The sequence below is a fragment of the Oryctolagus cuniculus genome, chromosome 14 (assembly GCF_051225735.1).
Source record: "Oryctolagus cuniculus isolate XC-2025 breed Fujian yellow rabbit chromosome 14, ASM5122573v1, whole genome shotgun sequence".
Taxonomy (NCBI): Eukaryota; Metazoa; Chordata; class Mammalia; order Lagomorpha; family Leporidae; genus Oryctolagus; species Oryctolagus cuniculus.
The window spans coordinates 3,731,428-3,744,472 of NC_142880.1; the positions used below are offsets into that span (position 1 = coordinate 3,731,428).

At 58.0% G+C, this 13,045-nt stretch overlaps 1 protein-coding gene across 1 annotated transcript in view; it reads left to right on the forward strand.

Moving 5' to 3' along the window:
• Window positions 1–510: 510 nt before the first annotated feature.
• THBS4 (thrombospondin 4) overlaps window positions 511–13,045 on the forward strand; it is a 46,370-nt gene continuing 33,835 nt past the window's right edge. Inside the window, exons 1-2 of the mRNA XM_051854066.3 lie at window positions 511–749; window positions 4,051–4,254. Coding sequence (XP_051710026.3) covers window positions 647–749; window positions 4,051–4,254 — 307 coding nt within the window. The 5' untranslated portion in view covers window positions 511–646. The remainder of the gene's footprint in view (window positions 750–4,050; window positions 4,255–13,045) is intronic.

The following is a 13,045-nucleotide window of genomic DNA, read 5'->3' on the forward strand; positions in this document are numbered from 1 at the left end:
CGGACACAAGTCAGGGCTGGAAACGCTTGGCTGGGGCCCTCCCTCCCTTCCCTGAGACGGCTGCAGGCGACAATGCCGCTGCGTGTCACTTTCCCTCGCGCTAACCCAGGGTGCCCAAGGGCCTGTGCCCAGGACAGGGCGCACCCGGGGAGCTGGCCCTGCCCCACTGTCCGCGAAAACCAGAGGCGTGCCAACGCTGCCTACCGCGGAGAACGGTAGGCACCGGCTTAAAGACACCGGAGAGACCCCTTACGGTGCTCCGGCGGCGGCGGAAGCCGGCAGGGGCACCGGGACCCGCGGGCACCGGAGCCACCTTCCTCCGCGTCCGCCCGCCATCCGCAGCGCGCCCGCGGCCCGGCCCTCCCCACCTCCTGCCCGGCGGGGCCTACCCGGTCCGCCCCCACCCTTTCGGCCAGAGGGGATTCCGGCCAAGGGGGCCGCCCCGGCCTCGGCCCTCCCCCGCGCGCCGCAGACCATAAAGCGCCGGGCGCCGCGGCCCGGCCCAGCCGCCAGCGCTCCGCTCTGCGCACGGCCGGACTCCCCGACGGCAGCGCCGCCAGCTGCGCCCCGGCCCCGCGCGCGCCCCGCCGCCCATAGCGTCCGCACCGCCCGGAGGGGTCCCAGCGCGCCGGCGCCCGGAGCCGACATGCGCGCCCCGCGCGGAGCCGCCCTGCTGCCGCTACACCTGGCCCTGCTGCACCTGGCCCTGCAGCCTTGGCCGGGGGCCGGCGCCCAGGCCACCCCGCAGGGTAAGTCCCACGCGAGCGGGGGCGGCGCGCCGAGACCTCGCCCAGCCCCTGCGGGCACTCGCGAGCGCTGAAATCCGAAGGTCCGGTGATGAGACCCGTTCCCTTGCTGGTGCTAACCGTATTCGGAGCCCACGCAAAGTTGCGGGGTTCACGTCCCAGCCCTTGAGCTTGTGGCCAGAGTGGAGTGACGTCCGAGGTTTATGTGGGGCGCGTCCCCTGTCCCCTCCGTCCTGCCCCGGGGCGGAGCGGTGCTGTCGGACATTCTGGCTGCTCCTGAGAAAAATAGGACAGAGATGGGCCTTTTTCTATGAAAAGGTAGAAATTCGATAAATAGTTTGGAAAGATCACCTGGATAAGCCTAGACAGAAACAGCTGAAAATAATCAGAAGGCACTCGGGGGAGGTAGCATTTTCTGTGACGACCAAAAGGAGGGAAGAAGGGATTTAACAAGGAAGGGATCGCCGGGCGGGCCCTGGCAGTGCAGGGGTGGCCTGGGGGATTTATTACCGGCTGGGGGAAGCAGACCTCCGGTAAGAGGGGAGGGGAGTCCTTCGGCCCCGCGCACAGAATGCGGGGCTCCCGGGGCAGCAGGCCCCACTGCACTGGGCGTTTTACCAAATAACTCGCTTGGATTCCAACCTAGGCAATGTAGTGGTCTCTGAGGATCCTGTCCTGCTAGCTCCCAGCCTGGGTAGAACTGTTGGAGGTGCCCGAGTGTGTGGGATGCCCCGAGCCGGGTTCTTCCGGGAAGGTGGGAGAGAACCCGTGTTGTCACGGTGGGCTGTCTGCCTGGGGCAGAGGTCACTGGGCGGGCATAGCAGCTGGAGTTGGAGAATGTCTCCAGCTCTGGACACACACCTTCATGGCTTGCGTCTCTCCTTGCGTAGATCGGGGTGTTTTATGGGGACCGGAACCCAGGCAGGACACCTGAATGACCTGGCTGACGTGCGTGGTCTGAAATCCGGTTCTGATGGATTCTTTCACTGTCTTACGGAGCCAGCAGTCTTGGCTCACCGGCATCACTGGCTGCTTGCCCTTCGCTCTGCCTGTGCTGCTGGTCTCGAATTCCTCTGTGGCTGATTCACACGCCCCCTCGCCCGCCCGTGACAGCACTTCTCCTCCAGCACCGGAGGGTCGGGCTCAGACCCTGGCGCTTCCACTACAATGTAATAACCTTAACAGAAAAAATGCTAGCGTCTCATTTCCTTTTCATAATTCTCCCTGCGCTCACTGCTAACTATCGCCAGCTTGCCTGCTGAGGGAGAGGCGGATAGAGCCGACGAACCACACAGCCGTGTCGCCTGAGGTCACTGGTGGGCTTTCACAGTCCACGCAAGCAGCAGGTGCACACACACACACACACACACAAAGCCTGCAGTTCTCCAATGCAGAGACTGCCTCCATTACTGTTCACATGTTGTATCTTTCAAGTCTTGCTCTTTGCAAACATGTAGTTCAAACGGGATTGTGTCATATGTGTAGTGTGACCATCCTTTTAAATGCAATACGGCGTGAACACCTTGCCTTACCTGTAAGTGGGAGAAGTAACATCTAGCTCATTGTCAGGGTAGGCTCTGTGTACCTGAAGAGGAGGTTGGTGGCCAGCACAGCTGAAGCGGATGCCAGGAACATTGCAGCCCGCTAGCCCGCTAGCTACTCAGCCAGTGAGGACCAGGGGAGGGACCTGCGTGCTAGGGGATAAACCACGCGGGCCGTGCTGGCCCACCCGCACCCTGGCCTCCAAGCCCGGCCTTCTCTGCCCTCCCTCAGTCTGAGTGCATCCTTGGAGTGGGCGGGAGGCGCAGCTTCTCACAGTAAGTACTCAGCTGCGTTTCAGACAGTGTCCCCCTTCAGGGAGGGATGAGGTGTAACGGGGGGCCTTGAAGTTGTTGGCAGGGTTTGGATGTGGTGAGGTTAGCACTGAGCGTGCAGGGCCGCAGTGTGGCTGGCTCAGCGCTACGCAGCCTTCACGCTCCCGTTACCCCCTTCCTTTCTGACGTCTGTTTTCCTAGTCCAGTGTTAGGGCAAAAGAATTCCATGTTTCCCACCTCCTCAAAACAATCAGCTCTCCACCTGGTTCCTTCTAAAACAGTAATTCTACAATGACCACTGGTGGCAGATAAAGCCTGGCCCTGAGTCGCTGACCGTGTTGGTCGTTATCTGCTGAGGGTAAATTCCCCTAAGTGGAATTTTTGGATGGAAAGGCAGGTGTGTTTTGGGGCCTCTGGTACTGCTGTTGAAACTGCCTTCAGAATGTTTATCCCAGTTGAAGTCGTGCCGAGCAGCGTGTAAGATGGCCTGAGTCCTGGACCCTCAGCAACACGGGGTGCTCTCTGTTTGCCCAATTTGACAGCAAAGATGTTACTTTATTTATTTATTTATTTATTTTTGACAGGCAGAGTGGACAGTGAGAGAGAGAGAGACAGAGAGAAAGGTCTTCCTTTTGCCGTTGGTTCACCCTCCAATGGCCGCCGCGGTCAGTGCACTGTGCTGATCCGAAGGCAGGAGCCAGGTACTTATCCTGGTCTCCCATGGGGTGCAGGGCCCAAGCACTTGGGCCATCCTCCACTGCACTCCCGGGCCACAGCAGAGAGCTGGCCTGGAAGAGGGGCAACCGGGACAGAATCCGGCGCCCCGACCGGGACTAGAACCCGGTGTGCCAACGCCGCAAGGCAGAGGATTAGCCTATTGAGCCGCAGCGCCGGCCAGATGTTACTTTATTTTTAAAATTGATTTATTTGTAAGGCAGAGTGAGACAGAGAGAGAGAGAGAGAGAGAGAGAGAGAGAGAGAGAGAACGAGCGAGCGCAGTCTTCCATGCACTGTGCCAGCGAGAGCCGGGACTGGGCCAGGCCGGAGCCAGGAGCTCCGTCCTCATCTCCCACGTGAGTGTCAGGAACCCAAGCACTTGGTCGTCTTCCACTGCCTTCCCAGGCACACTGGCAGGTAGCAGGACAGGAAGTGGAGCAGCTGGATGTGAACTGGCACGCACCTGTCCCCCGTTTCTTAGCTGAGACTTGAACCAGCCCCCACCTGTCCCCCGTTTCTTTAAGCCGCTCCTACTTCGCCTGGCGGGCTTCTTCAGAGCCGTTCTTTGAGCCCAGTCCCATTTTCTTTGCCAGTGTCGTCTTTTCCTAAGGGCTGTCCCCAGCACCCAAGTCCAGCCGTCTGGGGACCTGGCAGTGTGGAAAAACGATGGCAGGCTTAGCTCCCACGACTTTGTAGACTTTGTCAAGAAAAGAGAGAGTGTGTCTTCCCAAAAGCTAAGTCTTGGCGCTGACCACCCCTCCTGTTCTCTGCAGTCTTTGACCTCCTGCCGCCCTCGGGCGAGAGGCTGAGCCCCGGGGTCCTGCAGCCGCTGCTGGCCGACCCTGCCCTGCACGACCTCTACGTCCTGTCCACCTTCAAGCTGCAGACCAAGAGCTCTGCCCCCATCTTCGGCCTCTACTCCACAGCCGACAACAGCAGGTACTTTGAGTTCACCGTGATGGGACGCTTAAACAAAGGTAAGCGAGTGTGCAGAGGGCGTCTTTGCCCAAATCCCCCTTTCCTGTTGCAGGGTTCAGGGGTGCTTTTCCGTAAGGTGGTCTCCTGGTACAGTCTTATTCTCAGCCCCTGCCGGCTGCAGGTTGCAATACCAAATTGTTCCTGGTGTGCGTTTGCCTGTAGAGCCGCGCTCCTGGCCCAGATGCCTCTCTGATCGTCCTATGCGGCCGTTGCCTTGGTGAGCTCGGGCTGCTCTGACCAGCACGGCAGATGGGCAGCTTTGCTAACAGACAGTGGTCTCTCACGGCTCTGCAGGCCATGTCCACAGTGAGGGCCCGCCTGCTGCCTTTGCCTTGCGTGTGTGCGTGGTGGAGAGAGCAAGCTGTCTCCTGTCTGCCTGGTTTGATGGACAGAATGTGCCTCCCCCAGGAGAGCAGAAAGAACAGGTCTCTGGGCACCGACTTGTGCCAGCTCACACACGTCACCTGGCTGAGCCCCGTGCTAGTGGCCGTTTGTGTCACAATGAGTTACAGTCAGCACTGAGAAATGACCTGGAGACAAAAAGTCACCCCTTTTTCATTGCGTCCCCCGGTGCCCCAGGTACACACCTGTCGCTGTTTGTCAGGAAATGTGACAGCCGTGGGTCTGCTCGTGCAGTGAGTGAAACTATAGGGCCAGTCCTCCCGGCGGGATCGCCTGCTCATCCGGGTTTGCTCTACAGAGTCGACCACCGTCTGCAGCGCCTCAGGCTCCGCGAATCGAGCGCTGGCTGCAGGCGTTCGGAGCTGAGAGGCGAGCCGCACCCTTCAAAGGGCCACAGAGCTCAAAGCAAGGGAAGTGGGGCTCTGGCCATTGCGTAGGTCAGCCTCAAACATCCTCCCTCCTTCCTCCTACCCTGCCCCCTGGGCTGCACAATCGGGGGAGCTGGGTACTTGGTCGGCAGGTGCCTCGGCACCTCCCAGCAGCCCAGCCATTCACGTGCGCTCTCCTTAGCCTTCCTCCGCAGCCCGGCAGGCCTTGCTGAACTCTGCTCCCCGCGTGGGAGATGCTGGTCTCTGCGCGGCCACTGCTTTGCTGGTCTCTGCGCGGCCACTGCTTGGGGGGAGGTCCACTCCTAGTGTTGCGCCCTTGCTGCACCTCGCCCTGCGTCTCTAACCTGGCCAGGGTGGGAGCCCCTGCCGGGAAATGGAGGAAGAGGCTGCCGTCGCCGCCACACGCTCAGCTTACTCTCCAGGGGCGAGAGAGACACGAGAGGAGTGGCAGGTGGCTGGGCGCGGGGTGGCGTGGGCACATTGCCTCTGCGGTCTCGCCAGGAACCCGGGTCAGCTGTGAATGCGGCTGCTGGGGGGCTCGGGAGAAGAGGGTGAACCCCACCCCACCCCCACCCGTATGAGAAGGCGAGGGCTGTCAGTGTGGGGAAGAAGGGACCTGGACCAACCCAGCCACAGGGAGGCTCAGAAAACAATATAGGAAAGGGGGAGTCTGACAAACATGGCGTGGAGGTTGCTTTCCTGGAGCCACGGGAAGAGCACAAGGATTTGCTGTCCCTGGGAATCAGAAAGTTCTAGAAAGGGGCAGCAGCCCAGTCTGACAGAACCGCTGAGAAAGTCGCTGGGTCTATGGGATCCAAGATGGCTGTGCCTCTCCGAGGTGTACACTGGCGGCCACCCTAGCCAGACCGTACATGGACAACACATTCCAGAATTACCTTCTTGGGCAGCCAGCTCCAGATGTCCATCAACTGGCCAAGGCTCAGCCCATGGCTGCCTCTGTTGATCTTCATGGAAAACTAACAGAAACCCAGGTGATCCAGCTGTGTCTCTGCTGACTGACAACACCCGAAATAGAACACTTCCTTCGGGTTGTGACGGTCCATGGGGGGTGAGGGGCGGAGCAGAGAGGACCTGGTCACCCGGGCCCCACCCAAGCTCCTCAGACTCAACGGTAGCTACCAACAATGGCACAGAGCGAGGTTTCCACTGAGCTCTCTGCCTCCTCTGTCATCCTCTCTCGCTATGCTACCCACGGGCATGAAGCATGATGTTCATTGCTGCCCACGTTTGGGCAGAGTTAAGCCCACCTGGTGTGCAGGTGCCCCAGCCCGGCCTTCAGGGCTTCCCCTGCATGATCCCCACCCAGCTTTTCCTGTGGTTTCCTCGTTCTGAGCCGCTGGGTGGCCCGGGCCTCCGCTGGGTGGACTCACTGATGCTGACCATCCTGTCACCTGCGGCTCCCGCCCTCTGCTCCCTCCCTGCGTGTCCTGTGCTGTCTTCTGATACCAGAATCCTACACATCCGAGACCCATCTCCAAATCCCAGCGATGTTTTCTTGGTCTGTCTCTGTGCTTCCTGGGGGAAGTACTAATCTCGGTTTCCTTGTCCTTGTTGACTGCTGGGTCATCTCTCCTGTCGACTGTGAGCTCCCAGGGCAGGGGCTGTGTCCCCTGACTTAGGAAGTGCCTGCCACAGCATCTGATGGGTTGTCTGGTACACGGACATGGTCCATGAGCAGATAGAACGGGGTAGATGGAGGCTGGGACAGGAGACGGGTTTGCTAACGAGGAGAGAAACAGTGGTAGGAGCCCTGGGATTACACAGAACCTGGCACACGCTAGGTGCTCAATGTTAATGAACGTTGACAAACCTTTGGACGAGGATACAGGAGAATACAGGTGACAGGTTTGGTAGGAACGATCTGCCAGATTGTGAACGCAATTGGCATTGCCTTGATGGACACGTGGCAGAGAGAGCAGCCGAACGGATGGATTTACAGCTGATGCTCTCCAGTGCCTGGTATAGATCAAGCTTTCCAGGTCGTGTCCCAAGTTCAAGCCACAGCTAAGAATCTCACCAGTTGTGTCCCCAGGAATCCATCTCTGAAGCTGTGCTAGCCCAAGCTGACCACGTCTGAAACGGACAGTAGCTCCCTCACAGGTCCATCTGAAGAGCTGAGTTAGGTCGGGCACAGTAACTTCTGGGGAGCGTGGCGTTCAAAACTGAGAGGTTCTTAGGTCGTCTGAGACTGATAGATGATGTGCTGTGGGGAGGCGTTGGACTGACAGGTGACGGACTGCGAGATGACAGACGGACAACTGCTGGAACTCGTCTTGCCTCCTGGACAGCTGCACCCTCAGAAAAGACGACTAGAACTGCCTCTCTGGTCTGCATTTGGTGTCACAACAGCAATGCTTGGCACTGTGGGAATAAGGAAACCCCAAGACTTTGCTGGAATGGCTGTAGAGTTCAGCTCCTTAGCCTGAGGCCAGGAGATGTCAGAGCGATCACGGTAGTGATGCTGAGACCTACAGACTAACAAGAAAGGTGACTTAAGAGCGATGAGAGAGTTTACAAATTAAAAATACGAGGGCCGGTGCTTGGCATAGCAGATGAGGCCACTGCCGGAGTCTCTGGCATCGCATACATGTGCTGGTTCGTGTCCTGGCTGCTCCCCTTCCTGCTGTGGCCTGGGAGAGCAGCAGAAGATGGCCCAAGTGCTTGGGCCCCTGCTACCCACATGGGAGACCTGGAAGGAGCTGCTGGCTTCAGCCTGGCCCAGCTCTGGCTGTTGCAGCCATCTGGAGAGTGAACCAGTGGATGGAAGACCTCTCTCTCTGTCTCTACCTCTCTCTATAACTCTGTCTTTCAAATAAATAAAATCTTTAAAAAAAAAAAAAAAAAAAAAAAGAATGCACCAGGGCTGTGTGCCTGGTTTGGCCTCCGTTGCCCTGTGGCAATGGTGGAGATGCCCTGGAGTGGACTCGGTTTCAAAGTGGTCACATGCAGAGGATGGAAAGAATCTGCAAAGTGGACACAAAACTGACGATGAGGACAGAAAACCGTAAACCCGATTGAGTCGGGGTGAGTGCGTCACACGTAAGATAACACAAGGGATGCTTTCTGTCCATGTTGAACAAGGGAGGAGTGGCCCTGCCTGGGGCGGGGGACACAGGGCTCTCAGCCGAGGGAGCAGCCGGCTCTCTGGTTTCTGTCTCGCCGAGGGCAGTGTTCTTCCCAGCACCAAGAAAACCAGAACCCGAGCCCGATGAGGCGACGGCAGAGAAGCCGCTGAGCTCCCTGGAGGGGTTGGTGGCCCAGGCCTGGGGCCTCCGGCTGAGAAGTTCACAGCAGAGAGAGTGCCAACAGGTTTAGAAATCGGGGAAAACGCGGAGGTCTCGCGGACGCACAGTGTTTCCATTCTTACAAAGAAGGAGACGGTGGATTCTAAAAACCTCAGGCTAGTAACCTTCTGCAGAGTCGTGTGGTTATTTCTGTGTTTGAGGCTTGCCTGGAAAAGAAATCAGGGACTTTTTGAATGGGTTCATTAAGAATAAATCCCACCAGGCTTCTCTTTCCCAGTCAGGTTTCTAAGCTGATAGATCAAAAAGATGCCGTGCTCATAATGTATGTCGCTGCAGAGAAGAACTTAAGAGTCACTCGTGACCTTTCTGAACACGTGGGGAGCCAGCAGGCTCTCGGGAGGCTCCGGGGTGGGCCTGGCGCCGGTCGCCGTGTCGGTGACGGAGTGAGGGCCGGATTTCACAGTGTCTGAGGCTGACACGGAGTCGAGAGAGCTGGACGTTTGGTCGTCCTCGCTCATACGAAGGGGGCCCTGCCATTGGCCCAAGAGGCTGCAGTCAGCCACACGAGATGGGATGAAAATGAACGTTAATTCAGGATCGAGGCGTACAAAGGGCACGGCACACGCACAGAGCTTGGGAGGTGTGAGATTCCCTGTGTGTCATGGATGCCCTCGGCCGCGGGCTGCGCGAGGGAGCGAACAGACCCTGTGAAGTGGCCGCTGCACACGGGCTCCCCAGTCTGCATTTCGTCCCCAGGCTCGCGGCCAGCTGAAGGGAGCCGATTGTCCCGCTGTGTCCTGGCTGTCCCGCTGTGGCCAGTCCTGGACACGTTTCACAGGGCACAGTCAAGGCAGAGTCTACCTTCGGGAGAGTCACCGCGGTAGCACCCATTGGGACCCAGTTTTTATCACCTCCAGCTCAGGAAGTAGAAGGGGCCCGTGTTGTGAAACAGCAGGTTAAGCCGCCAGCTGTGACGCTGGCATCCCATATGGGTACCGGTTCAAGTCCTGGCTGCTCCACTTCCAATCCAGCTTCCTGATCATGTGCGTGGGAAGGAAGTGGAACATGGCCCAAGTGCTGGGGCCCCTGCCCCCACGTGGGAGACCTGGGTAGAGTTCCAAGCTCCTGGCTTCAGCCTGGCCCAGCCCCAGCTGTTGTAGCCATTTGGGGAATGAGCGAGCAGATGGAAGATTCTCTCTCTCTCTCTCTCCTCTCTCTCTCTCTCAAATAGATAAATAAATCTTAAAAAGGTAAAAATAAGTAAAACGACCTGAAGAAATACAGAGCCAGACATGAGATGGGAGACTCCCTCTGCCCGTAGCTGTGAGGAGCAGGAGAGGCCCCGCTGCTGGAAACGGCGGAAGCCGGTGTTGGCCCCGCGTTAGGAAAACCTCGCCGGGCCGTCCAAGCTGCACTGGGTTTCTCTGCAGAGTGACGAGGCCCCGCTTACTGGAAATGTGCTCGGAGGGGCCGTGCTACTACCGGAGGCGGGTGTGAAGTGACGTACGTACCGGGTGACTTACGGTGCTCACGTTCCGGGATTCTGGTGAGGCCAGAACAGCTCGGGGGCACATAAGAAATTGCTTTGCCCTGCTCTCCTGGACGCGACCCGGGGCCCTGCACACACGCTCGGCTTTGTCGCCCACCACGCACTTGTGTGCTAGGAGAAGTCTCATTTCTCAAAACATGAAGGGCTCTGCAGATGTGTGATGCCGATGCCGTGTTTCCTTCCACTGGCTGGCTTCTGTGTGTGTGTGTGTGTGTGTATCTGTGTGTATCCTGTAAACCTCATATTTGTTCACACCACCATAACGCAATTTTGTGACAGATTGCATTTATCCCAGAGAGGCGCCTCCCAGAGTCTGTGTGAGCGAAGCTATTGGATGATTGACTTTTCACATGTCTCTCCAAAGCACTGGGCTTCCCAGGCCCTGGGCACAGGGTGTGACGATAACTCAGCAAAAGCAGACAGGAAGATCCATCACTGAAGACGTTAATGGCGAGGCGGCGGTTTTTCAAGTGTGCAATTACGTGCAGAGCAGAGGGAAGGTTGACAGTGGTGCCTTTCAGTCTGTGTTGAAACGCACCAAAGAGCAAAGCCGTTTGCCAAGCAAAGTAGAGAATTGCAGACCTCGCTGCTCACCGTGCCTTCGCCCCAGCGGGCACGAGAACACCCCTCCCCGTGCCTTCTCCCCAGCGGGCACGAGAACACCCTTGCAACGTGGACAGCTGGTGCAAGGCTTCACGACTGTGACGTGCCCGTCGCGTCCAGTTCCTGATGCCCCATATCCGCTTTTCAGAACGCGCCCTTGGAGAAGCTCTGCAAGGAGTGAGGTGGCAATGGTGCACCCTGCCTCTGCCGGGCTCGCCGGTTCTTCCCCTGCCCGGCATCACCGAGACGGAACCGGATCCGCCCCGGCCCGCGTGCTTGCAGCGTCAGCCAGGCGTTGCGGGTTTGGACGGAACTTGTGGATGGTGCCGAAACTCAGGCTGCAGATTGTCAAGTCCACCAAGGCTCGTAGTTTAGAGAAGGATTTATACGAATAAGCCAGGACGGAGTGTCCCCAGGCCTTACAAGATGATGTAATTGTGAGTGGCAAAAATCAGAGTGGAAACAGCAATGCTGTATTTTGCGGACACTTTTTTTAATTCCACAAGTAGTTGTAGTGGTACACTTGGGCGTGATGGTGTACAGGAAAACTGGAGCTGGCAGCCTAGCGGGGAGTGAGGGTGGCAGCAAGGTTGGGGCCAGTCCTGGACCAGGGAGGTAGGATGTGCTGTAGGAGGCCCACTTTCCATCTGCCATGGTCCGCCCTCTGCACCAGCCCTGTCGGGAACCAGGCCGTGTGCGTGCATGCATGCGTGTTGGGGGAGGGGGGAGAGGTGAGCCTAGGAAAGGGAGGGAACCAGGTCTGTTGTCTGCCCCTCTCCCTGGTGCTGCCCCCTGGAGGCGGTCAGGGGAACTTGCAGGGAACCGAGGACCCTGGGGTCACAGTGGGCAGCTGCTTGCGGCGGGTCTGACCGTGGGGACGTAGCCCGTGTCCTGAGCCCCCTCCTGTGTGGCTGCCGGGCTCGTCTGGGCGCTGTGAGAGAAACCAAGGATGAGGCGCGGGCATCGGGAGTCGGCACTAGAAAGGAGAAGAGAAAGCGTGGCACGCGCTGGCACGTGGACTTCCCGGGTCAGAGCGAAGGGTGGCCGGTGTCGAGCACTGGGGACTGACTGCCAGCGGGCCCCGTGGGCATGGCCGTCCCTTGACGCTGCCTTTAATTCCCTCTGGCTACCGTCACAGGATCCAGCAGCATGCAGGTCTTGGGTGTTGCCTTGCACCAAGAAGCAAGGCAGAAGCGCAGGGTCCCCTTAAATGCGAGCGTGAACGCGACACCGGGCTTTGCTCCCTGGACTAAGACGCTGAGCACTGCGCTGTGAATTTTATTTTCTAAAGGCAAAGCTTCACACGCGTCATTTAAGTGTGTGTTGGACGTTTGTGCTCACGGCATTTGACGTGCGTCTGTTCTAGGGGGTGTTCTCCGGTTCATGAGCTGACACTCGGCTCTGCAGTTGTGAAAACAAAGCCTGGCCACGTGCCCTGCCAAGGCCTAGCTGAAAGCAGGCCTGGTGCCCGGGAAAATAGGTTTCCCTTGAGTTTTACAGAACCTTCGTTTTTGGAGCAGAGTCGAGAGTACGTGGTTCAAGCCGCTGTGTGTGTCTTCGTAAGGTCCCGATGCAGGGAGCAGAGGCAGCGGCTGTGACAGGAGCGAGGAGGCACTGGGACCCCTGCGTGGCCGGGTTCCAGCTGGGGGGCCACGTGGTGTCTTTGTTGGCCTGTCACAGCCCCTGGCAGTTGCACAGCTGTGCTAAGTGTGCAAGTAGCGTGAGTTCTTAAAGCGGGCTCAGTTTCTCCGTGGTTACTAGAGATGCCTGCGGCCACACGGCTGCGGTGGTAAATTCTGGACAGTTAGAACAGGATGGAAGGGTAAGGAGGCTGCCATAGCGGGCTCAGACGTGAAGGAGCTTCTCCTTGGAGGCGCTTTGCCTTCGCCAGCTACTTTCTTCCTCTGTGTGCTGTGTGGATGTCGGTCCTGCCTGAGCTGTATTCCAGGAAACTCGGTACCACGCTGCGGTCCCGGAAAGTCTGTCTAGCCGTCGGTCTGCCTTGCCAGGCCTTTCCAGTGCCCTTCTCTAGTGCAACGTGGTAGCGGCCACATAGCCAGAGGTCTCCTGTCTGGCTCCTCCCAGCATCCGTCTACCCCACAGCGCCTGCGGCCAACTGGCTCGTTCCGCACCATGGTTAAAGGGAAAGAACCTAGAGAGTGGAGAAAACCTTGAAATCTGTCCTGAAGGGTTCCGAGCAGTGGCTGCTGCCTTTGGCAGGACCACAACGTAAACAGGTATTCGTGGTCAGCAGGTCAGCATTCACACTCCGCGGAAGAGTGAAGCAGCGAGGTCTCAGTCCCTTGCCACAGATGACACAGAGCGACAGAAGACGGCGCATGTGTGATGCGTTTCCTGTCCTCCTTTTGTATATGAGATGAGATTCTTTTTTATTATTAGAAAAGTTAGACGATAAAGCTGCACAGAAGAAAACAACACACATCATGCAAGCGCTCAGAAAATGACTGTGAATGCTGACACATTTTTTCTTTTTTCTTTCTTTCTTTCTTTTTTTTTTTTTTTTTTTTTTGACAGGCAGAGTGGACAGTGAGAGAGAGAAAGGTCTGCCTTTTCCGTTGGT